Source organism: Numida meleagris, chromosome 14 (assembly GCF_002078875.1).
Source record: "Numida meleagris isolate 19003 breed g44 Domestic line chromosome 14, NumMel1.0, whole genome shotgun sequence".
Classification (NCBI taxonomy): Eukaryota; Metazoa; Chordata; class Aves; order Galliformes; family Numididae; genus Numida; species Numida meleagris.
In genome coordinates, this window is record NC_034422.1 from 41,275 (window position 1) to 65,664 (window position 24,390).

The 24,390-nt window shown below is 47.0% G+C and overlaps 2 protein-coding genes across 8 annotated transcripts in view; both read right to left on the reverse strand.

The window, feature by feature from the left end:
* SLC25A1 (solute carrier family 25 member 1) lies at positions 354-10,080 on the reverse strand. The gene is made up of 9 exons (XM_021412328.1): positions 8,956-10,080; positions 3,584-3,691; positions 3,372-3,471; positions 3,111-3,249; positions 2,928-3,012; positions 2,682-2,786; positions 2,378-2,493; positions 2,192-2,265; positions 354-1,339 (listed from the first exon to the last, which is right to left on the reverse strand). The coding sequence occupies exons 1-9, from the start codon at positions 9,044-9,046 to the stop codon at positions 1,225-1,227; spliced, it is 933 nt and encodes a 310-aa protein (XP_021268003.1). The 5' UTR covers positions 9,047-10,080; the 3' UTR covers positions 354-1,224.
* Positions 15,863-24,390, reverse strand: part of CLTCL1 (clathrin heavy chain like 1) — a 41,303-nt gene continuing 32,775 nt past the window's right edge. For 4 of the 7 annotated variants that reach the window (XM_021412325.1, XM_021412326.1, XM_021412323.1 and 1 more), the window contains exons 27-32: positions 23,503-23,634; positions 23,061-23,171; positions 22,469-22,639; positions 21,799-22,020; positions 18,173-18,248; positions 15,863-17,170 (exon numbers count right to left, since the gene is read on the reverse strand). In XM_021412325.1, the coding sequence (XP_021268000.1) occupies positions 17,055-17,170; positions 18,173-18,248; positions 21,799-22,020; positions 22,469-22,639; positions 23,061-23,171; positions 23,503-23,634 (828 nt within the window). In that variant the 3' untranslated portion in view covers positions 15,863-17,054. Of the gene's footprint in view, positions 17,171-18,172; positions 19,013-19,070; positions 21,096-21,798; positions 22,021-22,468; positions 22,640-23,060; positions 23,172-23,502; positions 23,635-24,390 lie in introns of those variants that run through there. The other 3 variants (XR_002443319.1, XR_002443318.1, XM_021412327.1) reach the window with 3 other exon arrangements.

Sequence of the window (24,390 nt, forward strand, 5' to 3'; positions counted from 1 at the left end):
TAGGACATGACTGAGCCTGTGGGTGATCCCAGTCATCTGTGTGGGGTCTGCTCCTCTGAAGGAAATTGCCTTTGTTGTGGGTGAAGCACTCTGGTGAAGGTGGGAAGGTGCAGCTGTAGAGGATCCCCTTGCCCAGATGTGGGAATCAAATACGTTTCCTTCTGCTTCAGTGACCTGGCACCCAGCAGGCTGTATGTATGTCCCAACCCACAGTGCATCCCCAACCCACAGCATGTCCCCAGCTGCAGCGCATCCTTAACCCACAGCGTGTCCCTAACTCAACCTACAGCACATCATCAATGACAGCACTTCCCAGCCCCAATGGCCAGTGATGCCCCATGCACTGCACCCACTAAAGCCAGACTGATTTTATTCAAATTGTGAGTGTAAAACAGAATAATAATAATTAAAAAAAAACAAAAGTAACAACCAACCCTCACTGGCTTCAGAGAAGAAAGCCAAAGGAAAATTGCTCCTAGGCTCTCCTTTTCTTCCTTTGCCCTCCCATGAACAGGTATTACTGCTGCGCTTGTTACAACATGATGACAGGGGGCAGCTCCTGCTCTCCATCTGCCCCCCCCCCCCCCCCCCACACACACACACACGGGAGGATTTGGCACAAAGGCAAGAATAGCACGGCTGTTAGTATTGGGTCTGAAAGCTACAGGGGCAGCTAGGGGCTACCCCAGAGAGCAATGAGAGGGCAGGGTGGGAATGTGGAAAAAGGGCTTCATGTTGGAGGCTGGCCCCGGTCAAGGGGACACGCCAAGGGGCCAAGTCTGAGACAGGGGCTGTGCCTCCGCACCCCATCTCTCGCACACGTCTCAACTGTAAACTGCAAGTGGGGGGCACCTGGTTTGCCCAAATGCTGTCCCCATGGTCGGGAAAATTAATTGTATGGGTAATGTCAGGAACCAGCTGTGCTCAGCACCCCAGGATGAGCTGGGGTGGGATGTCAGGATTGCTGCCTTGTCTGGGGGCACAGCCTGGGGTGCTGGCAACAGCCTCTGCCCTGCTCCCCGGGCAGAGGACACACACAGCTGATAATGTAACTGCTCCTCAGCTCACTGCTATAAATAAAGGGCACAGAGTGTACGGGGACACTGAGTGGTGCTCCCAGTCCACGGACGCGTACGGTAGGCTTGGGCCCTTGGCCGCGCTGACGGCAGCTCCACACTTGGTCATCGATTTCCAGCTGCAGCCCGGCGGGACTGGTGGAGCCACTCAGTCAGTTTTCCAGACCTTGTTGAGGAACTTGACCACCTCATCATAGATGACAAAGACAATGGCCACATCGAGGCAGACACGGCCCAGGCGGGGTATGGTGCCCTTGTAAAACCTGTGGGGATCAAGAGGGCTGAGGGGTCAGGCAGGATCACAGGGATGCACCAGCGACGCCCCAATCCTTCCACACATGGTCACTCCACACTGCTCTCACCCTTGCTTAGAATCATAAAATCATTAAGGTTGGAAAAGACCTCTAAGATCATCTAGTTTAACTGTCGACCCATCACCACCATGCCCTCTGAACCATGTCCATCAGTGCCACATCTGTGTTTCCTGAACACCTTCAGGGACAGTGACTCCATCACCTTCCTGGGCAGCCTCTTTCAATGCCTCACCACTCTTTTGGACAATAAAGTTTTCCTAATATCCAACCTGAACTTCCCCTCGTGCATCTTGGGCCATTACCTCTCAATCTATCTCCATTACCAGGGAGAAGAAACTGACTGCTACTTCGATACAAACTCCCTTCAGGTAGCTGAAGAGGTCAATAAGCAGAAGAGATAAATAAGATCACCCCTGAGCCTCCTCCTCTCCCGACTGAACTGTTTGAGTTCCCTCAGCCACTCCCCACAAAACTTGTGCTCCAGACTCATCACCAGCTTCTGTGCCTTTCTTTGGACACGCTCCAGGGCCTCAATGTCTTTCATGTAGCAAGGAGCCCAAAAAAAGAACACAGTACTCAAAGTGCAGCCTCATCGGTGGCACATACAGGGGGACAATCGCTTGCCTAGTCCTGCTGGCCAGACTATCTCTGCTACTCAAAAAAAAAAAATACAAATTCATACGTCGTCCTTGTGCAGGGGCTATGCTAATCTTCTCTGTACCATTCACTCTTTATCTGCTTGTCCGCAGTATTATTCCATAACACCCTCCCACCCAGCCCCAGGTCTATGGGAGCACTCACGCCAGGGGCCCCTCATATTTCATGATCTGGTAGGCGCAGTCCCAGGTGCTCTTGTACTTATGTGCTTCCAGCCCCTGCAGGAATGGAAAAGAAGGGTCGGGCACTGGAGCTGGGGTACCCTGGAGAGATTAGGGCTGATGGTGGAAAACAGTGAGTGCATGGCATCTCTGTGCCACAGTACTGCACCTGCATCCTGGTCTTAACCACATCCAAGGGTGTGTTGCCAAAGACGCTCGCAGCTCCCGCGAGGGCTCCAAACACGCCTGTGATGAAGGGGTTGATGACCTTGTGGGGATCATCTCCTGAAGAGGAGGAGAGGTCCAGAGGTGGTGACAAAGCCTGGAGCTGGAACACCCTGTCCCTGGCCTTCACCTCACTCCATCATGAGAGGCTGAGCCCTGGGAAGCTTGGGGGCTTGCGGGGGGGGAACTCAACCCAGGGACTAGTACCACAACCACGGCAGCACTGTGGGAACATGGGGACATGATACCTTTGTACCAGTTCTTGAGGGATGTCATGACAAAGAAGCGGATGGCCTGGTTGGATCCTTGCTTGAGGACAGTTGCAGTTAGGCCTTGGTAGGTCCCCTTCAGCCCTACAGCAATGGAGGGCATTGGAGGAGAGCACCAGGCCTGTCCCCAACCCACCCAGTGAGTCCACAGCCCCATGCACAGACCCGCCCCCTCAGTGGGCTCCTGCAGGCCCCCAGCCCTTAGCCACTACTCCCATGACTCACCCTGCTCCCGAACAATCTCCCTGACACCATGGAAGAAGCCACGGTACTTCGGCTTAGGGGAACACTGGTCGTGGATGAACTTCACCTGCGGGGAGATGATGAGTTGGGCCCAAATAAAGTGTTGTGGCCTAGGGCTCCTCTGGGGGAGATGCCACAAGCAGGGGACCCCTGTCCACCTCCCACCTTGATGGTCTCCATGGGGCACACCACCATCACAGCCTCGGCCACACCGGCACCCAGCCCACAGACGAGGCCCCGCGTGCTGTCCAGCCGGCCCTGCTCATCCCTCATCTGGTTGCTGAGGAACTCGAACATGCCAAACCTATGAAGAGGCCACGGTGACAGCTCTGGGGTGCCCAACAAGAGACCAGAGGCTGCTAGGGATGCTGAGACCAAAGTCATTGCCAGGGGAGCACAGACCAGGGACCTCCATGACACACTCACCTGACGGCGGCCTTGGGGATGGAGCCATACACCAGCGAGCTGAGCCCCCGGTACAGCCCCCGGACACCGTGGTCGCGGACAGTCTGCTTCACGCAGTCCCCTGGGGCAGAGCACAGCAGTGTCACTGTCACCTAGCACACACACACTAAGGGACATCCCTAGGCCCCCAGGATGAGGTCTCCAAGGATCCCCCTCAAGCCCCTTGGCCTCACCAATGCCCTTGTAGCGAGGTGGGTTGGCCTTCTCATCCAGCTGCAGCTGCGTCTTCACATACTCAGTGGGGAATGTAATGCAGATCTCGATACCTCCGGCGAGGCCACCTAGAAGAGAGGAGGTGGAACTGGAGCTGTTACTACAGCTGCACTCAGTCCAGACCTCATAGGGACTAAAGACCCCACAGATACAGCCTCACAATGCTCAGCCCAACACCTCACAGCACCAGGGCCAGGCCGGGATGTGGCATCCTCCTCCTCACCAGGGCTCTGTGACCAGTGTTAACACAAAGGCATCAGGAAAAGTGGTGGGGAATAGGCAGAGCAAACCCAGTCAGCATTACAGCACCCCTACTCAAAAGTGCTGCTCCCTTTGGAGATGCAGAGGTGAGGAGCCAGCGCAGCCATTTACAAACCCAGCACAGACACTTGAACCCATTGCGAAGCCGAACCTGGCAGGAGCCCAATCACAGAGGCACCACACAGGTATGGAAGCACAACTGCAATCAGCCCCCTTTGGCTGCCTTGCACAAAGGAGCTGCCACATGCTAATTACAGGGTTAGGACAGCCCCAGCGCACAGCACAACCAAGGCCATGGCAGCACCCTGCTGTCAGCAGCGCCAGCCCCAGGAGATGCAGGGCACCAGGTGCATGCTAGCTCCCAGGGTGGGAGACCCAAAGCAGAGTGCAATTCCAAGGGTCTAGGCTGGCAGCATCTTGGGGATGTCATCCCTCACAGAGCCCCGGCACACCTTGTTTCCCTCGCAGAGCTGTGCCACAAGCCTGCAGATACAAAGCAAGGCAAAGCACAGGTCCTGCCCTGCTGCCTCAGCTTCCCTTCCCCATGCCACTCAATTCCAGCAGAAGCCACATTCTATGCAAATCAATCACCCCATCTGCCACAGCCAGCCCGATTCCAGCTCCTTCTCACGTGCCGCCCTCGCAGGAGTGCAGCGACCTTGCAGTCTGTTTACCCGGACTTTACCCAGCAGAGCTTTGGTGCTTGCAACACTGCTGAGTAAGCGTGAGCAGCCAATAGCAAGTGCGTGAGGGGTGAAAGAGCAGGGGGCCCACGCCGTGCTGCTGAGCCAAGGCCCTCAGCCATGAGCTGGTGAGATGGAGGAAGCATAGGGACGGCCTCCATGTCCATGCTGGGGTTTCACACCCTCCCTCCGACCCCTGCATGGAGCCTGCAGCACAGCCAGCATAGACAACACTGCTGCAGAGGGAGAGATGGGCACCTGACAGCCACTCAGCGTTACTTCCCCAGGATAACTGTAATTGTGCTTCGCTGGGTCACAGCTCCAGGACTCACCAGGAAGGAGAAAAGGGATTGTGAGGACAGCACAAGGGCAACTACCCCAAGGGATTTTGGGGACAGCCCCAGCAGCTCCTCGGGGCACCCTAGGGACATGTAATCACATTTCCCAGGATGGGTGCTGAGGGCGGAACAACACAGCCATGGGGCTGCACCTTTAAGGAAGGTGAGCGCTGCCCCTGTGAAGCCACAGGCAGCAGCCAGTGCCCTTCTGGGAGGTAGGGAACAGGAGGTGACAGTAGCCCTCTGCCACCCCTGCACACAGTGTGCTGCTCTGCTCTATGCTCCCGCCCAAGCATCAGCAGAAGCAACAGGTGCCCACACAGCTCTGATGACAAGTGGGCACCTGGAGAGCAATCTCAGCCTCTCCATTCTAATGGCAGTTTCCCATGAAGATGCACAAGCACATCATTTCCATACAAAGAGCTCCTCTTGACTTCAGCTTTCCCAAGATCCTTTCTTGAGCAGACATAATTTCCAAGGGCCCACCAGGCAGTAGCAGCAGGGCTAGCCCATACCCAGTGCTGGCAATAAGGAGCGGGGCTCCTATGGAGCCCCTGGTGCAGGTCTGTCCCTTGAGCTTTGCCTTGCACACTGACCACGCACCCAGAGCACGTGGCTTGTTTCCTTGCCAGAAAACTTGTGTGTCCTTCCCTACGAGTACAGATAACCTTTAGAGCTGGGAAAAACAAAACAAAAAAAAACCACCAGAATCCAGCAGCAGGGTGCTACAAATCAAGAATCGCAGCCAGGGCTCATCCACTCCTGCAGTCACAGGGTCCTCCAGGTGCCCTACATCCAGCCTCTTCACACCAGTATCACCCCATGCACACAGTGGGGTGGTGAAATAACTCTCCAATGTCTTCGGTGGTGAAACAGGTTCCACAGGCTGCTCCCTGTTGGGCAACAGGCTCCCAGAGTTCCTGCATCAGCACAAGGCACTCGATAGCACATTTGCTCCAAGGGAGAGGGCTGTAGGTGGGATGGCAGCAGTATCTGGCAGCCCTCTCAGTACTTGGCCACTTCCTCCTGCAATGTGCCCCACAGACCAGCTCCTCCTCATCTTCCCTGTTGCACCATGCCTGGAGAAAGGCAATGCTGGGCTGCTCAATGGGGTGGAGAGGGGCTGTGCTCACAGCATGGCCCCTTCCTCAAAACCAAATCACCTGAAGATCACCCTCCTCCAGTGTTAGTTGAATAGGAAATACATCCTGCAATGGGTCAGACCCTCAGAACACGTACACCCACAGCATGGGGCCTGGAAGGGCTCCCATCTGATGGGCCAAGGCCAGCTGGGAATGCTGCATGCCATCACGTGGATTGGGAAACACTTTCCTTGGAGCAGCAGCTCCATGCCTGGCAGGAGCCCTGCACCCCAGAGGCACACACAGAAGTGCCAACACCAAGTTCCCCTGCGTCATAGTGGGCTGTCTGCCCTGTGGACAGCCCTAGGAACAGGGAGCCCAGACCGTCCTTGAAGTGCCACAACTCACTCATTCACTCTATCTTTGCATTTGCTTCTTAATGGGCTAATATTGTAATAAAATGTTTCACAGTGCATTTTAAACTTCTTGACTACAAGTGTAATGGCAGGATTTGCTGTCCCCTGCTTGCAGCCCCAGCACCACCCAATCTCACCCTGGTGCAAGCTCAGCCATCCTGTGCATCCCAAGGTCACAGCTCCATGCTGGTGTCACCAAAACTGAGTGCAAATGGCACAGCACTGCAAGGCTCAAGGTGCTGGGCACTGTCCACACTCCTCAGCCATCAGCACAGGGTACCAGTGCACAGCGACAGCAAAACACAACTGCAGACGGAGTCAGCTTTGAAAATGCAGCGCATGAGCAGGGTCACCACTCCCTGACTGGGTGTGAGGGGGGCCCTCACATTGGCATGCTAGGCACACAGGCCTCAGCAATGGGAGGCACCACAGCATCCCAGAACTGTCAGCATGCTGCTGATGGCTGCCAGAAGGATGGATGGCTCCTTCTGACCAGTGACGTCAGCCCTAAGAAGATGGTGCCCTCTGGAGCAGCAGGCAGGTGAACACCAAATACCCAATGCTTGGGTTCAAACCCTGAGCACCTTGGGGCAGTTTTGCAGCCTGCGGAGCATCAGACAGCACCCAGAAGCATTGGTCCTTCCCTACCAGGAGGGGCAATGCCCTAGGCTTAGCAGACTGGGGAAGGAGCCTGGTTCTGCAAGAAGCGAGCTGTAGCTTTCACACCCAGCCCTTGACTGCTCTCTTCCACAGGAATAGCACTTCCTAAGAAAGATCACATCAGGAGATTATCAAAGGAGAGGAAACAGAAGCTTTTGCTGCTGCTTTGCTCCTCTCCTGACCCTGAGGCTCCCTGCCCTAACCCACAACCCTCTCTCTACCTTTCACCCTCTCTCGCTGTGCACCTGCTGCTCCCAATAGCACTCACTGCTCATAGCAAACCCAGCAAGAGCAGCTGCAGCTGCCTCTGGCTCTTCCAAAGCCAAGCACTGTGTAGGACAGCATCTGGGAACAGAAAAGCATGGAGAGCAGCAAGGTGCTGGCGAGCATAGCAGAGTAGCTTCTCTGTGAAAAGAAGCAGACTCCAGGCTTCAAAACCAGCTAAAAATTGAGCTGCACTTAGCTCTAGGCAAGCAAAGCCTCCCACCGTAATCAAAGGCCTCCCAGGCAAGGCATTCGCCTGCTGCATAGGGCCCCAGAGAGCCAGCCTCAAGCTGTGTGGTGCCAGAAAACCAAGCATGAAGAACAGCCTAGAAGGGACGGCTCTGCAGCCAGATAACCAAGTAATGTCCATCTCAGCACAGAGCCTGCTTGTTTAGCAGGCTTTTGAACAAGTTTAAGCAAGCCAAAGCACTGTCCTGCAGCAATGTGGAGAGCTGCTCTCGACCCCCTGGCCACGGCACTCTCAGCACCTTGGTGGCAGGCAACAAGGTGACCGCCACCCTAGCACCCAGCAGCCTCTTGGACAAACAAAAGCCCATTTGCAAATTAATTTTTTAACGTTTCTGTTTGCCTTTGGTGACAGTGAGAACTCTTGGCAGCAAGAGCACTTCTGGTATCCTCCAAGGACACGAGATCCACACTGCCAAGCTCAAGGGGCTGTGTGGCAGCGGCACAGTGCTGGCTCTGGCAGAGGGCTCACATGGATCAGGATGGCAGTATGGTACCTAATGCAGAAGGACCACAGCCCCACAGCCTCCCAGCCCCTCCAACTCCCCGGACAGCAGAGTTGTGAGCACAGCAGGGAAGTCCCTGAAAAAACAGCAAATGCCTTTGGGTCAGCACGGACCCCACAGCCTCACTGCACGCTCCAGGGACAGGCAGTAGGAATTACAGACAGGGCACAGGGAGTTAACTGCGGCTCTTGCCCATTTCTGGGCTTTGTAACATAATTAGGTGCCACAGAGCCCGCTGGATGTATGCCCGTTCGCCAATTACTCTGATTTGCTGCGAGAGGAGCAGACTCGCATCCCAACGCGGCCCTTCCTCCACTCCTCACACGGCCCCGTGACGGCTACTCCAGGCCCAGGCTCAGTGCCGGAGGGCATAGCCCTTTTCCTCGGTACCGGGCCGCTCCCAGGGCTGAGCGCTGGTAGCGGGTGGATGAACAAAGCTTCGGCTGGAGGAGGGAACGCTGGCTGGAACACAGCAGCTCGGGACGTGCCGGTCAGGTCAGGTCGGCGGGAGCACGATTCAAAGGCGAGAGCAGAGCTCTGCTCTGGGAGCAGATTAGGGATCTGCGATTAGGGAGCGAACGAGCAACCACAAAGGAGATGAACAAGCCTCCGCCCTAGGCTCCATTCCGCTCAGAGCAGGCAGAAGGAAGCGCGGTACCTCCCCAGCGCCCGCTGCGATCTCAGGGACGCGGGCAGGAAGGTGCGTCCCGAGGCGGGGACCCGGGGGCTGTCAGCGCGCGGCTCTCGAGCACCGCTGCCCGAGGTGCCCTCCGAACCCCCAAGCCCGGCTCCCGGGGCTGCCCCACGGCTGCTCCCCATTCCCACGCCGACGGCCGGCAACGCCCTCACTTTGCACACTGCCCTGCGAGCGCTTACCCGCCAGGATGGCTTTGCCGGGGTGTGTCAGCTTGGCCTTGCCGGCGGGGGCGGCAGCAGCGAGGCTACGAGGCACATCCGGAGCGAGCATGGCCGCGGAACTCCGCGGCTGCTACGCTGTCCGCGGCCACCGCCGTATTTCAGGGCCGAACGGCGGAGCCGCGCCCACTGAGGGGTGGCCCCGGTGGCGTCACATCCTCATGCGGCAGGGCGGGGCGGCACCGGAGCGGGGGCTGGGCGTTCCGCCCCTGGAGACTGCCGGCAGCTTTGGGGTAGTAGTGGCACAAGCATGGTTTTCTCACCCCGCTCTTATACCGTGGAAGAAGCGCCCGCTGGATGGAAGGAGCTGTCACCCTGCCAGGCGGCACTGAGTCACTCTGCTAGCGCTGCCTTTGTCCCGCTGAAGCAAAGCAACAAACTGCTGTCTGCAAACAGAACCCCCCAGGGCTCACCGCAACCGGGCCTAGCTATAGAATGGCCCTATAAACCAATCAAGTGAGGTTTTCCCAACAGTGCACTGTGTCTGAATGAGGTAAATTTGGCCTTCTCTGGACAAAGAGTGCTTTAAAGTAGTTTTGCTCCTCCAGAGCCAATTCACCTCAAACAATCATAAAGGCAAAGAAAGGAAGGCCCAAAGCAGCGATCACACATGAACGCCTACCATATAGCTTTGAAGAGAAATCTAAACGTTCTCAAGCTAAAAGGGGGGCTGGGAGCACACAGGCACGTGGGATTCATTCAGGTAATGTTGAGTTGTTTCACTGGGGATCCATTATCTGCCACTCCTAATGCGCCTGCACACATTGCACCATGCATGCTTGTGTTCCGTGCACAGTGCTGGGCCCACAGCCCTTCAGAATGCAGAGGTGAAAGCTGGGTTTACAGAAGTGCTGTCTTCTTTCCTACCTGGGAAAGCAGGGAGTGCTGCAGGGAGATGGGGCAGGAAGGAGCTGGATTCTGTGTTGTGCCAGAGCAGCCACCGTGCTCCAACAGGGAATGCTGTGCAGGAAATTGCCCCTGGCCATGGACAGTGAACATTCCTGTTGAGACTTGCATTACATGCATTTTGAGAAGTGATTTCTGCCTCAGCAAGGCTCCAAGTGCAGGTATGCGAGTCAGTGAAAGCTAACTCCCAGCAACTGGTAGAGCTGCAGCTCCACAGACAGACCACCTGCAGGAATACCATTCAGGAAACTGAAGTGCCTTTCTTCCGCCAGAAGTAAAAGCACAGGAATGTGTCCTCGCACTGCAGAACGCTCCCAGACACAGCCAGAGCTAAACATAGTTTCACAGCAGTTGGGGTACGTCCAGTGAGGTGGTCCCACAATGATGGCCACGATACAACCTTAGCCTGCCTGGTTTGTGGGACTGCAGTGGGCAGACATCTCTCTCGTACACACCTTCAGCACAGCCCACGCTTACAGAGGACAGCAGCCAAACAGCCCGTGCATGATGTGCCTGTTCCAGTTGCACGCACCCATCCAGCACACTAATCAGTTCTCCCAGAGAGAGCCGCCACATGTGGTAGCTAGAGACCCCTTTCAGCATGAAGGATTACACCTAGGCTCCTTTGATTTACAGGAAGGCTCTTGGCTCCGAACTCCAATACACTTAGCTGCAGTTTCCACTGCCAAGTGTGCTACTGAGTTTAAAAACTGCTGTCAGAGAGACCTTTGCATTCCTCCAGTGGTATGAGAGCCCCACAGCCCAGCTCTGCATGAGCGCTGACTCCCTGCACAAGCATAGAGCTGGGGGCTGAACACCACCATGAGGCTCATGTTTATGTCCATGCCGACTTCAACTCAGCTATATGGATACAGTCACCCCTACCTCAAATCCAACACAGGGAAAAATCAGCATGTGAAATATACATAAGGACTGAAAACTTATAGTCCCCATCCCAGATGCATAGCGGCTGCTCAGTGCTCTGACTGGTAGTGGTGGTATGGCAAAAATAAGGCAAAACCCTTCACAGATGGCAAACAAATAGAAATATGTTCAAGATTTCTGATCGATTTCTGTGACTCCTTACTAGCTTTCTGTCAAATTATCATAACATTTGGGCATGCTTGTGTCTACACACACACACCTACTGTTGTGACACCACAGTTACCTTCACAGACACCTGCTGTCACTGATTCCCAGTCCATCAAATCAGCAAGGCTGGTGCACAATTCCATCCTGTCTGAGAAAATACCTCACCACATGCTTAATTCTCATGAGATTCACAAAGGTGCTTACTTAGCTGAACAGAGAAAGGATTATTCATATTTAATCATATACAGATTGCAAGCCATCTCAACTTGACCTCCAGGAAGCTGCTAACAATTGTTAGCAGCAAGCCTGAAGAAGGAGAACGTTTAAGGAAGATAAGCAACATCTGGAATACTGGAAGCAGCAAGAGGTACACTCTAAATCCCTACAACTTTCATGTAAGTGAAGTCTTGATCAAACTCATATGGTCAAAAGCATCTCACAGGAACTGTTACAGACAGGATACTAAGTCCTCTGTTTTACAGCTCTCAACCCAGGAATTTTCATGGAAACAACCACCTGGTAATCAGACCCCATTTCCTCTGCTATTGGCTGGCACTTGTTTCTCCTGCCATAGAAACAGAGAGTTAAATACACAGCCAGGTGCTATTATAGCCTGTACACATTATGGCATTCCTTCCTCAGACCCCAATAATCAGAACTGATCAGAACTGAGAAGAGAACTACTGAAGATGAAAGCAACATTCATAGCTTTTTTTTTTTTTTAAACACAGTGATTGCAGAAAGAATATTCTGGATTCTAGAAAGCCCATAAAAGACCACGCTTGATCAGCTCCAACTTATCCCTTCCTTGACCACACTGACCCTCTCTAAAACTGTTCATTATTGGCACAACTTGTAAGCACCCAACAGCACACCATGGCTTCAAAGACCACAGATGACCAATAGTTTTCTAATATATATCCTTGAATCAGAAAATTTCTTCACCTCACTAAATAAACAGGGCTATCATCAGAACTGTTGCAATGCAAACTACTAGAAGTTTTCTCATGCATTATTAATCCGCATCACTTGGAGTTTTATAGTACATCAATAAATGTTATTTCTTCTCAGGTTCTCTGACAGAGCAAACAATTCTCTTAGGCATAAAAGATCTTACGCATAACAGACTTCAATGAGAAACGATCATATTGAATGTTTCTGAGTCAAGGTTCCACCAGCTTTCAGGTGTGTAGAGCAGGAACCTCTGTGACTATGAGAAAGATGATACTCTTCCAAAACAACTTGCATGAGTTACCAAGACTGACTCTCTTAAGAGCCCATTAGAAATCCTTGTTAGAAAGAGATTTTGAAGTCTTGATTAAAACCACAGCAGACAGGGAAACACCACCACCACCACCTCTCCTCTCCTTGACTCACCAAACCACACAGGAGAACACATAACAGGAAGACAAGATTTACCTTTTGCTGACTGCAATTCAAATTCATATGAACTTAATACTTAAAAAGCTGACATTATCTATTTTAGCTTGAAAGAAAGCTAATGGTTTTTGCTACCTTCCTGAAAGATCTAACAGGCTCCAGACTGAAAGACCTAGACTGAACCTAACAATTTTACAGCATTTTAATGGTAAAACGTGAGTCAGGATCTATCCTTACCTTTGGAAATATGCCCACAGAAAACATATAATATAGAAAAACAAGAAAGCTATACCAGCAAAAAAAAAAAAAAAAAAAACAACACTCTTTGAAAGCTGAATGCTTGTTGAGGTGAAAAATGTAACAGAATAAAAAAACTCCGAGTCCATTAAGCTGGTACACCTGCAGGTTGCAATGGAAGTACTAATTCACTCTGCAAACCACAACCCAATTGCACACCTGTGTTACAAAGCAACTCTTGTGTTGTTAAGCATTTTTCAGCTTTACATTCCGTAACATTTTATCACAGATTCAAGATGACCCAATTTGACTTTGTGGGAGCAAATAAGATTGAAGCAATCTTGGCATACACTGTAAAACAAAAGAAGAAATATATTCAGACTGGAAACAGTGACAAGCAAAACCACATAGAACACGAAGGGTGAAGAAATAAGGGAAGCAGTTCTAAAGATGAGAAATATGCTCTATCACAAAAGTTTATGCACACTTTCCAAACTGTGTGTTATGGAAACCTGTTACATACAGTGCTACTTGTTCTAAGATTTGCCTCATTTTTTTCCCAGTGCAAATTAGATCTGCTGGCAATGCTGTTTTAACCACACTAACAGTTTCCCAAGGGCTAAGTTCCAGCCTGCCAATTAAAATGTCTCAAACACAAGCAGAAACTTCAACCAAGCAGAAGCGTAAAAACCAGCTTTGCATAAGTATATCATATGTTCAAATACAAAAGTTATTTGAATTTCCTTGTCAGTTTTATAGTGGAAGGAACTGAAGAAAATGGTAGGGTACCTGCTTTTAGCAGTGGGTATGGACTCAAACTCTTGTGGTCCCTTCCAACCCCTGCGATTCTACAATTCTGTGAATAATGGCTCCTAGATTTGCTAGCTGTTTCTCATTTCAAGCAACCTTACTAAAGGACCCATGTAATGTTAAGTGCCAGCTTCCAGCACAGCAATTGCAAAAAAAAAAAAAAAAAAAGACCATGAAAAGATATTATCAAAATTCAGTTTTGCACCTCACAGCCACTACCATCTTTCCTGTATCACCTCCAGAACTAGTATTCATTTGAATAGACTTTATCTACGCAGACTTTTTTTTTTAATGCAGTAAAACAACTTAAGAATATTTTCTTCTGCTACGCTACCATCTAATTGTATAATTCTCTAAAAAGAGGGGTGGGAAATAGAAATTTTGTAAACCACCACAACTTAATTTAGACAGTAAGAAACAGAACTTACCCATGAGGTGGTACTCCTCAGTTTCCAGGGCTGGTTTGTTTGGCTCAACAGAGCAGTCAGCAGCAGCTAAAAAAACTCTGCTTCCAAAAGTAGCTCTTTGACATTCTTCTTTCCCTTTCCTCTTACTTGGTGTTTATACCAAAAGAAACCAGGAACACTTGAAAATGTGAGGGAACAAAGGATAGCAGTAAGTGCCAGCTCAGAATGAACAACTGAACACAGGTTGGAATTTTATGCCAAGATAAGCACATGCCCTTACAGTTACTTGATGAGAGGTCTGTCTCCACCTAGCTCACAAGACATTAAAGTGGCTGCAGTGCAATGCTTGTGAATTGTTTGTCATCTGATGCCAGACCCACAGTTGCCCACATATCACCATTTTGGGGAAAATCCCCATAATGCCTAAGAAATCACAAAAGCCTGCTTTCTCACAAAAAAAAAAAAGCATGCATGTAAAACACACTACGTAGGTTCTTAAGTTACTAATTCACAGTATCACAAGCCCAGAAGTCTCCAGATTCTGCACACTGCAGCAAGTTCTGCACAAGCAGTCCATTTTGCATGATAGTACTCAATCTCAGCAACGCCAGGGGAATCAGTGAGAAACTTAGTTTTCGAAGGAGATTTGGTGCAAATAATGAGTTTTCGAAAAACTTGGATGAATGCTACAACTTCATAAACTGGATTAATTCTCCTGCTTAGCCCACTAAATACTGGGAAAGAATTTGTCTCACATTTTAGCTACAGCCACACAGTAACAGTAAAGAGTATGCTTCTGGGTGCGTTTTAGAACAAAACACGATCACAAAATTTATAAACACCATTAAGATACCAGGAGATCAACTGAAGCGCAACTATTTAAGAGAGCTGACAACCTTGCCCTTGTTGAGAACTCAGTCATTCCTGTAATTAAATTTCCAGACTAAAGCAATTAAAAATTCTCAGGCTAGCTCAATTCTCTACAGATCATGAGCTGTTCTAGTATTTAATCTAGGAGTTTACTGTATTCCAACATGAGCTTCTAATTGTCACAATAATGTTGTACTACATTTTCAATTTGAGAAAACTTCCACAGTCATACTAACTGTAGAGTTTGTCTTCAATTCCAGCTGCCTCACCCAAATTCCAGTTGACTCACAAGAAACTGATCACAAAGTATAAGCACTGTTTGTCTGGAAAACAGCATGCTATCCAGCTAGCTCCTGCTAGGACTAAGTCTGGATGGAGTACAGATTTGCTTGAAATCATTAGCTGCTCAGTACTTCAAGCTTAGCCATCGAGTGCTGATCAGCACAAAACCAAAGCATTACATCAGCACTCGGAGCACACTGGCCTTCATTAAAAAGGTAGATACTACATCTCTTTGCCGTTACTATCGCACAGTACATCAAGCAAGGGAGACAACGTAATAGTTAGAATTGTGCCAAAACATAGTCTACTGTTACTGACTTAAGAACTTTCCAGGCTGGATGAGGCTTTGAGCAACCTGGTCTAGTGGGAGGTGCCTCTGCCTATAGGAAGGGGGTTGGAACTAGATGATCTTAAAGGCCCCTCCCAATCAAACCATCCTATGATTAATTCCGTACTAGTTGGCATTTAAAGATCTTTTGCCTCATTCAAGTAGAATATGGTATGAAAGGTGTAGCTCACCACTATTGCTGCTAAGTTAATGCATTTCAGTGGACTAACAGTAGCGTCTCCCCCAGCGCGGGACTGAGCTCATGATTTTCCAGTCCAATGAATGAAGTTACGTAAGCATGTGATTGCCTCCTGCAGCATCACCTCTGCACGTGACAAAGTGTGCTGACATGTCCAGTGAAGAGACCTCAGTTCCCTTTTAAGTCACTTGCTAAGCCCTATATGTTATGTGCTTTGACACAAGTTTCCCTTTTTCCTGCCTGCATCTGTAGTTGTCAGATTAAGATACCTAATGCTCTAAGTGGCAGATAACTAATAATAACTGCTAATAACCAGACCCCACCCCCAAGGTATGAAGACTAGAACCACACAATAGATACTGCAGATTTACATTTATAGTTGGACTTTTATAATAATTAAGATTAGCACAAGATTCATAACCATAAATTATACATTGTTATCTAAGTACATAAAATGTTAATGATACAGGTATTTGAAGAGTGGCACAAAGTAGTAATACAACCCCACTGGCATTCTCAAAAGAAAGAGGCAAGTGGTAGACACCACTGATGCTACTGCAGCACAGCAGAACTGAATCATTGCATCTTGTTGATTCAGATGGAGCTGACTGCCCATCAGACAAGGTCAGAAGATAATGTGGCAGGAAGCCAATGCCAGAACCAATTAAAGGTGCAAATAAAAAGACAGGATCATGTCCCTCTCCACTGCCTCCCTGTTTTAGTAATATACCCCCCCTTCCCAGTTCTGATGCTGTGTTCTTGCACCTCTACAACTCTGGCAGGCCATACACACTGCCACATTCACCTGCCACACAGATGAAATTTCCTTTAGTACCATTAAACATCAACAAGTAACATGGTTTTCTCTGAAACAAAAAAGATCTGGGAAATATTTGCTCTATGGCATGAGAAGATTTATTTTCTTCAAGTTTCAGATCTACTCCAGAAAATATAGAACAGACTCGAACAGCACTGAACCCCAATGGCATTGTTGTCCAGAAAAGGAAGCTTTCCCATTATTCCTCTAAACATTCAGAGCACAAATATTAGAAAACCCATTTTCTTTTGCACATAAGACTGCAAACAAAATGGGGTAGGCAGATGAATTCATTAAGGAGATGCTTCACTGAATTGTTAACAACCCTGCTACTTCAGTAGCTTCAGCTAAAGCTTTTTAACAGCTTGGTACCAGGCAATTTCCCAGCTACTTTTAATGGGCTTTGCAAAAGAAAGAAAAATATGCGCTCTTCTCCCTGGCCTCTAGCAGTTATTGCTATATGAGTTAGTGAAATAGTGCCTTAACTTCAGACAAGAGTCTCACAATGTCATTAACAAAAGCTGCCTTTCAGAGTTTGAAATGTAATCGGACAATAATCAATAAATAACAGTAACAGGCATCCTGCTGAAGTCTCCTCACTGAGCACGGCTGCTAGTATGTTAGAACAACAGAAGGTCATCTGTGCCTTTAGGACCATTGTACACTTCTCAGATAAGTTAAAAAGGGAAGGGGAGAAAGAGAAGAGACAGTGAAGGTCTGTCAGAGAGCTAGTTACATATTGAAACCATAAACAGGTGGCTGGGTGAATCCTGGTGCTGTGTATCCATATGGAAAGTTTGTCTGGGGAGGTACTGCACTGGGGCCTGCTGTTAACATCAACTGCTGGCCTAGAAAAGCATGAGAGAAAAAAAAAGTTAGTTTATGTACCCAAGCTCTCCTAATGCTAGCTATACTATGGAACAAGATTATGAGGCTTTTAGCTAAAAATCAGCCACTGTGCAAGCACACATTAGCAAGTTACACTATTACTCAACATGTACCTCACAGAGAGGGCATTTAGGACATCTGCTCTCGCTACCACACAACTGAAAGCAAGACAGGACTCAGATGAAAGAGGAATATCAACTGCTTTTGAGGGCATGATAAAGATGGCTTGTTTTGAAGAGACCATATTGAAAGCCAAACTGACACTACTTAAACACCATGCATGGTCAGAACTGAAAAGTAAAGCAATTCAAGCAATTAGTTCAGTCTGTTAGGTCTCAATCTAGAGAGTGCTGTAAAAGGTCTGAACACACCTCAACAGATTTATCTTCGTAACTTAAGAGCACACACGCCTCATGCATATGTTAAATTTAAGTTAACATTTATATCAGGCAGTGAACCAGTCACATCCTTCCCTTACCAGCCACTTCCACACGAGTGTTAGCAGAACGCCTCTTCAGGAGGGCTTCTAAAATAGCAGCACACTTGAGGACAGCTACATTTGTTTGGCTGCTTTTGTCTCAAAATGAATGAAATAGAAAGCCAGTCTGCCTTTCAACTCGGAAGAGCAGAAAACAGACACATTCCTCTTTGACAGGAACAGTAGGAGGAATTAGCATGCTCTGTAAGTTATTTCTGGAGTTGGACACACCTTGGTATCCCCTCTGCTGTTACTATACTGAAAGGCTATTTCTAAGCTAGTGTTCTGAGCCACGTAAGAGGAGTAATTCTTCAGCTATACTGTAAGAGCGAGATGTCCCTTGAACTTGCACAGTTCTAGCAGAGACAATCATTTTACTAGTTTCTGGAAACCAGCTTAATTTTGAGGTAAGACACTTAAGTTACCTCCACAAAGAGACCAGAGTGACAAAAGGTTATCAATTATAACCAAGTATTTCACGTACCAAATACTATTGGAGTAGGTTCAGTTACTTGTTCCTCTTCTTTTCTGAGGCTTTCAGAAGCATCAAGATTATCCACCTACATTGAAGCGAACAGGAGATGTATGAAGGCCTTGTCTACAAATTGTACCATTGGATGAGGGTTTTCATGCCTGGTACCTTAGCTATCAAGGAATCCTTTCATTATATAGTCCAGGATGGAGACTGTAGCTGGGAACATACAAACGTGCAGACTGAGTCTGCATGTTTGTAAACTTGCCCTCCCAATTTGTTTTAGGTTTACTGCAATCGTTGTCACAGGTAGCCGAGAAAAACCACTGTTATCTTTAAAAGTGCATGTTTTTTGGGAGTCCTGTTCTCATCACTGTTAACTCCACAGCCCAGAAAACAAGCCATTAGATTGTAGTTCCAAGGATCATCTCAAACAGGCCTAATCTACAGTAGCCTATTAACCAGCAAGCCCTCTTCCTTTCAAAAAGAGCACACAGGTACGTGCGAATATTCCAGATCCATTATGATCTTATCTAAAACTACAAACTTGTGTTACAGAGCACTGGTTTAACTGTATTAATATTCACATAGAGTCCTCTTGGAGGAAATTCTAGAGCCATCATAGAATGTGTTCTAGTAGTATCAGCTTCTATATAGAACCCAGCCTCCTGAAAAATAAAGCTGTTCATGGCAAACTCATCTGCCAAAGTGTTACAGTAGCACAGGAACCCTGAACACAGCTTTAAACTGGAAACAGAGTGAAAGGGTGGGCAGAAGAAAGGGCAACCGTACCTGCCTTCTTTCAGGTTTAAAAAGTTACATATTCCATAGGCAAACCATTGAGAACGAAGGCTGAAAGCGATAAAATCACACAAATTCACACAAATTCACATCCAGATGCAGGCAGTACTAACATCCTGGAAAATATTTCAGTTAGCTCAATGCTTTTTTTTTTTTCTCCTCCAGATGCTCCTCAGCCTCCTTTCCCACTAAAAGAATCACATCCAGTTCGACAAATGCTGAAAAAGAGGTTTCAAATATACTTCAAAGAGGTTATCTAGTTCTTAACAGTTCCCTGAATTTTTTGATGTTTGCTCCTCAATAACTTAAGCAGCCATAGGTCTTTAACTCATTCAACTTTGTCTTAGTTTCAGCTGGGACGGAACTGTTTTCTTCAGAGTGTCTAGTATGATGCTATGTTTTGGTCCTAGGAGAAAAACAATGTTGATAACACACTGATGTTTACAGTTGACTGCTAAGCAGTATCATTTAGAGCCAAGGCCATTTTCAGTGAAAGGCCCAAGGAGCTTGGAGGGAACAGAATTAGGACAGCTGACTCAAACCGGCCAAAGCAATATTCCATACCATATGACATCAAGAGTTTTAAAGGGGGGGGAGTTTATCTGGCACTCTTCCGCTGCTCAAGGGGACAGCTGGGCATTGGCCAGGGGGTGGTGAGCAATTGCTTGTGCATCACTCGATATATACATACACACACACACACAAATACATATATATAGTCATAACTACTTTCCTTTTCCCTATCTTAGTAAATAGTTTTAACCCACTGATTCTACTTTGTTGTTAGTTTTTTTTTGTCTCCTTTGTCCCACTGGGAGGGAGGGGAGTGAGCAAACGACTGTGTAGTGCTCAGCCATCTGCAGGGTTAAACCACAACAAACTTACAGCTGTCAACCTAACAGCTTTTCAGAATGACACTAAATATTAGTGTTATGAATACTATCCCTATTACTATGGGTCAAAGTAATGAAGAGCCAAGCTACCATTTTCAAATGAGGTATATTGCTGCACTTATAACCAGTAATTCCCACTCTTCTGGATTAGTCTTTGCTCTTTACAGCCCCAAAAGCATTAAGGAGCTTGGAACAAAAGTTCAGTTACTCCCTCTGCTGGAAAAAAAAAAAAAAAAAAAACTTCAAGCATGCTGAGAGCAGATATCTTGAAGAAGGGACAATGCAGCAGCTCTCCAGCAGAGGCTAAACATCTTTCCGGTTTGCTGCCTGAAAGTGAAGTTTTTCAAAAGGTTTCCAAATGACTGCTATCATATTCTGTGTGCCAAGTTCCTTCTGGGGCATATGCTAGCCTATGCTTTCACATCTTTCTCTTATGTATTAAACTAAAGGTAAGTTCGGGAAGACGTACACACCGCTGATTAACTAATGATTTCTTTTGTACGTTTAAAGTTAGTCATGTGACAAATTTTTTTTATATGTACCACACTCAAAATCCATTCTCTAATACCATGACTGTAGTTAATTCAGACTAAATTAGTTACAATGTAAACCATTTTCACCATGCAGATTTTCCTTCTGGCAAGATATCCAGTCTTTAGTAAGTGACCACTTGTAAATCCAACCAGCAATTTAAAAACCATGATCTTAACCTAAACCTTATATGGAAGCATACAAGTGGACTTCTGAGGCAAGTTTTCCCTCAGTAGAATAAGAGGATAAGGAGTTTAAGATCTGTTCAAGAATTTAACTGATGCTTTATGAGCCATGCTCACAATGACTGGAAAATTACAAACTCCAGTAATTTATATTTTAACAAGCAATTTGCACTTAGAACACATTGTGCTATGTGGTAACTACTTTCATCTTATGAACATCACCCTCCCTGCCAGGAGGTATTTGTGATATAGTAATCAGGAGCCCAAACAGTCAAGTCCTCAACCACATGCTTCCATTTCTCACGAAAACAAGAGCAGAGACCGGTTGGATTTTCAAGTTGCTTGTAAACAGTCATCCATGTAGCATTAGAAAGTGAACAGAAAATGAGTTAGAGCTAAATGACACTGCTCTTCTGGCAGAAGCTACAGCTAGATTCCTGTAAAAGGATCCTAGGATATTGAGGAGCATAAATGAACACAAAGAGTTTGAAATCAGAGTGTCACCTTATAGAACAGCCCATCAACCTGCAAGAAAATTCAGAGGGGAATTCTTAACATGACTGATTAGAGACAACCTGAAGCAATCACTTCTAGATTACTGATTTCAATCAAATTCTTAATTGTGATGATCTAAGCAACCCTACAACAGCCTTTTCAGGAAGGATCTTAGTTTAATATGCTAGAGCTGTTTGAGACAAGCATTTCAGGACTGCACATGGAATCTGTCCTCTCTCAATTCAGGACTAGTTACTCGTATCAATATTGTACAGACAGATTATGCACCTGAAATTCTGTTTTCAACAAAAATTCATTTTCAGCAGTCTATGTTATGGCTGGTGTAGGAACTGTGTGCTGTCAGTTACACAGAAGCTATGCTTTCTGTAACAAGAAAACAAACTACTTTCACAGTTACGCCAAGTAAAAAAATGATACCAGTTCTCCCCAGCAAATCCTTAGTTTCATCAACTACGGAGATGCTCTAAAAAGCACACCATTGCTTATGTCCCCTGTTGAAAGTCGAAGTTAACTACATCTCTTTCAAGTCCCATGCTGCCTATTTAGAAGTCTAGCTATCTAGCCTGAAGCAACTAAACTCAGAAATTCCCAGAGGACTTAGTGTGAGGAATAATAATACTCCGAGTACATGCAAAGAGCTTTACTTGGTTTGCATAACACTAATTGTACAGCAAACTAAAAGTTTCAGTTTCTTAGCCTATGCAATACTCACTTTGGTGAGGTACTCTCTCATCACTTGGATGAAATAAGGCATTGCGAAGTCCATGATTTTATGCCTCCATGCCAACTCAAGGACTACATCTGGGTGCAACAAGTCGTAACATGTGAAAAGGCAGGCTGCAAAACACTCTTGCTTGCCTTCTTCCAGGAACCACTGAAGCAGCTTTTCTGCTAGTTCTACATCTTTGGACTCTGCAGCATACTGCATAGCATCCTGCAGAAAAGGACAACAGTTAAGCTTGACCCTTGCCTGTCAGCTTCTTGCTCTCCACCTTATATGTGTGCTAGTGCTAGCTAGATGAGTGGGGTATTTTGCAAAACATGAAATTAGTCTTTCATATCACCACGTGTTGTGTAAGAGCTAAGTTACAGTATATATGCTCAGTTAAGTCCTCTTACTTTGAGTGAAAACTGTACAGATGCCATTGGTAGACAGAGAGATCTGAGTACAGGGTAACGTTATCAAATTAGATTTAAGATATAAATTTGAAATTGCAAGCTATTCTGCTCTAAGATTCTTTCTTTAAATTTCAAGCAAAGGGCTAAGATTTATTAGAACAAACTAAAGATTTGAAAATAACAGAATTCATTCAATTTCCAGCAGATCTATGCTTCATAGATCAGACTTCTGACAGTTAGGAAGAAAGGCTGCATTAACTCACCTTATACAGATGGTCTTTCTTGCATAGCTCCACACTCTGCTTCCAGCGGTTGTTACCCTTATACAGGTATGCTGCAATTCGCCTAAATTCAATTAACTCATGCTTTTCCAGACGCTGAGCCAATGTTATGTTATCAAAGTTGTCATAGGCATCAATGGAAGCTCTCAAACCCTGTTGGAGAGAGAATTGTTACTCATGCTTCCAGATAATAGCAGGTGAGCACTTCAGAAGAGAAGAAGCCAAGCATAGATCACAAATGTTTAGGTTCTGCCAGCTGGATGTTAATGCTATGGCTGGCTACAGCTTGTTTGCCATGCACATTTCAGGCTTTCATCTTGAAGGTTGTCTTTAATGTAACTGATATCTGCTTCATTTTCAGGTTATCATATTGTGTTGTGACTCAAGCCCCCTCCCCAAACCCCATGCCCCGAAGGGTCTGATTCTACAATCCCATTACTGTTGCATTGCAGAAGATCCCTTCTGCTCAGGGGAATTGTGCTTTGTCAGCTTGGAAACAATCAAACTATGGCTTCATCTTGTTGAAGAACAAGATGCACGCCTCAGGAGTAATGGTATCTTTTGTGAGGCTTACCTGGTAGTCCTCCTCCTCTGTTAAAAGGAGGTTTAGAGCTTCATTAACTCCTTTATTATTGTGGTTCTGCACTGAACGCAAATAAGGCTTTACTAGAAGCAGCTGATTAACCTGGAATTGAGATATTTTTAATACAAGATTAAGTATACTTGTTTCAGAAGTATAGAATGTCAGAACAAATTCCCATTCATTATTACAAGATTTTATGCTTACTTTCAGGATCCTTCAGAACTGCCAGCAGGTCATTCTGTGTTGCGAGAAGTAAAATGAAATGGCCCCTTAGGCAAGTTATGCTAACTCTTCTAGTGCTTCACATATCAAACTAGGATTCAACTGTTTCTCAGTCCGTTATGCTGGAGGTAAAGCCACCTGACAGGCACCAGCCCTTTCTTCCCCAGACAGAGACTGAACTTCGTGTTTATCCAGTATCTCCCAAACTAACCTTTGAGAAAAAATTGACTGTCCTGGTGTGATCCAGTCGTGGAGATAATACAAGCAGAAGATCATTGATCAGCAGAGGTTTGTAGTCTAAGTAGAACTGCAAGGCTTTGTAATATAGCTCCACATTCGCCACCTGCGTGGTTACACACTAGTTAGTACTTCAAATGCAAGGAAATCTAAGCTGCTTAGTTTGGATCACCTAACTCAGCACAAAGTTTATCTGATTCTTAAATAAAAGTGTAAGTTTCCTTCTACAGGCCAGAAGCTTTACACTTCGATTCAGAATTCTTGTTCAATTTTCTGAGTGCTCCTTGTGTCATCTGCTTCCAGATGGTCAAGTCACAACCTACCAGGAGCAGTCCAAACCAGTATGAACTCATCCACTGTTAAGAGATCCTGGTATCAGCAGCCCAATAGACTTAGGGTTAATGTGACCGTGTATTGAACTCCTAAAGGCTGTAGGCTTAACCACTCAATTTTTTTTTATTTTTTTTTTCCGCCTTGAAACCTGTAAGACCAGTAAGAATAGGTACGCAATCTGGAATCTTACCTAAACTGTTCATTATCCCACTATTCTCCACTACATTCATAGGACTGGCCAGCCCAGTTCTCCCACTGAAAGAGCTGGAAATATTTGCAAAGATCTTTCAAGAACTGTTACACCCTGAGACGAAGACAGCAGTCAGGTCAAAGAAACTAAGGAGGTTAAGCCTCCTGCTTGTGATCTATGATCCTGAACAGTCCCTGAAAACACTGTCCTATCTGATGCTACTCAACAGGATGTGAGGCACAACACGAAATGAAGGATACAAGCTTAGATTAATGTGCCTTTATTAAAAAATTGTAAGTTTTATTTTAAATACAGCAGGAAAACATGGACATAGTAGCT

Excerpts from the sequence above, each read along its gene's own strand:
- SLC25A1 (XM_021412328.1), bottom strand. The coding sequence starts at position 9,046 with ATGCTCGCTCCGGATGTGCCTCGTAGCCTCGCTGCTGCCGCCCCCGCC. Across the intron at positions 3,250-3,371 it reads ATCCCCAAGGCCGCCGTCAG|GTTTGGCATGTTCGAGTTCC; the intron begins GTGAGTGTGTCA and ends GCCTCTTCATAG. Across the intron at positions 2,494-2,681 it reads CCTCAAGAACTGGTACAAAG|GAGATGATCCCCACAAGGTC; the intron begins GTATCATGTCCC and ends CCTCCTCTTCAG.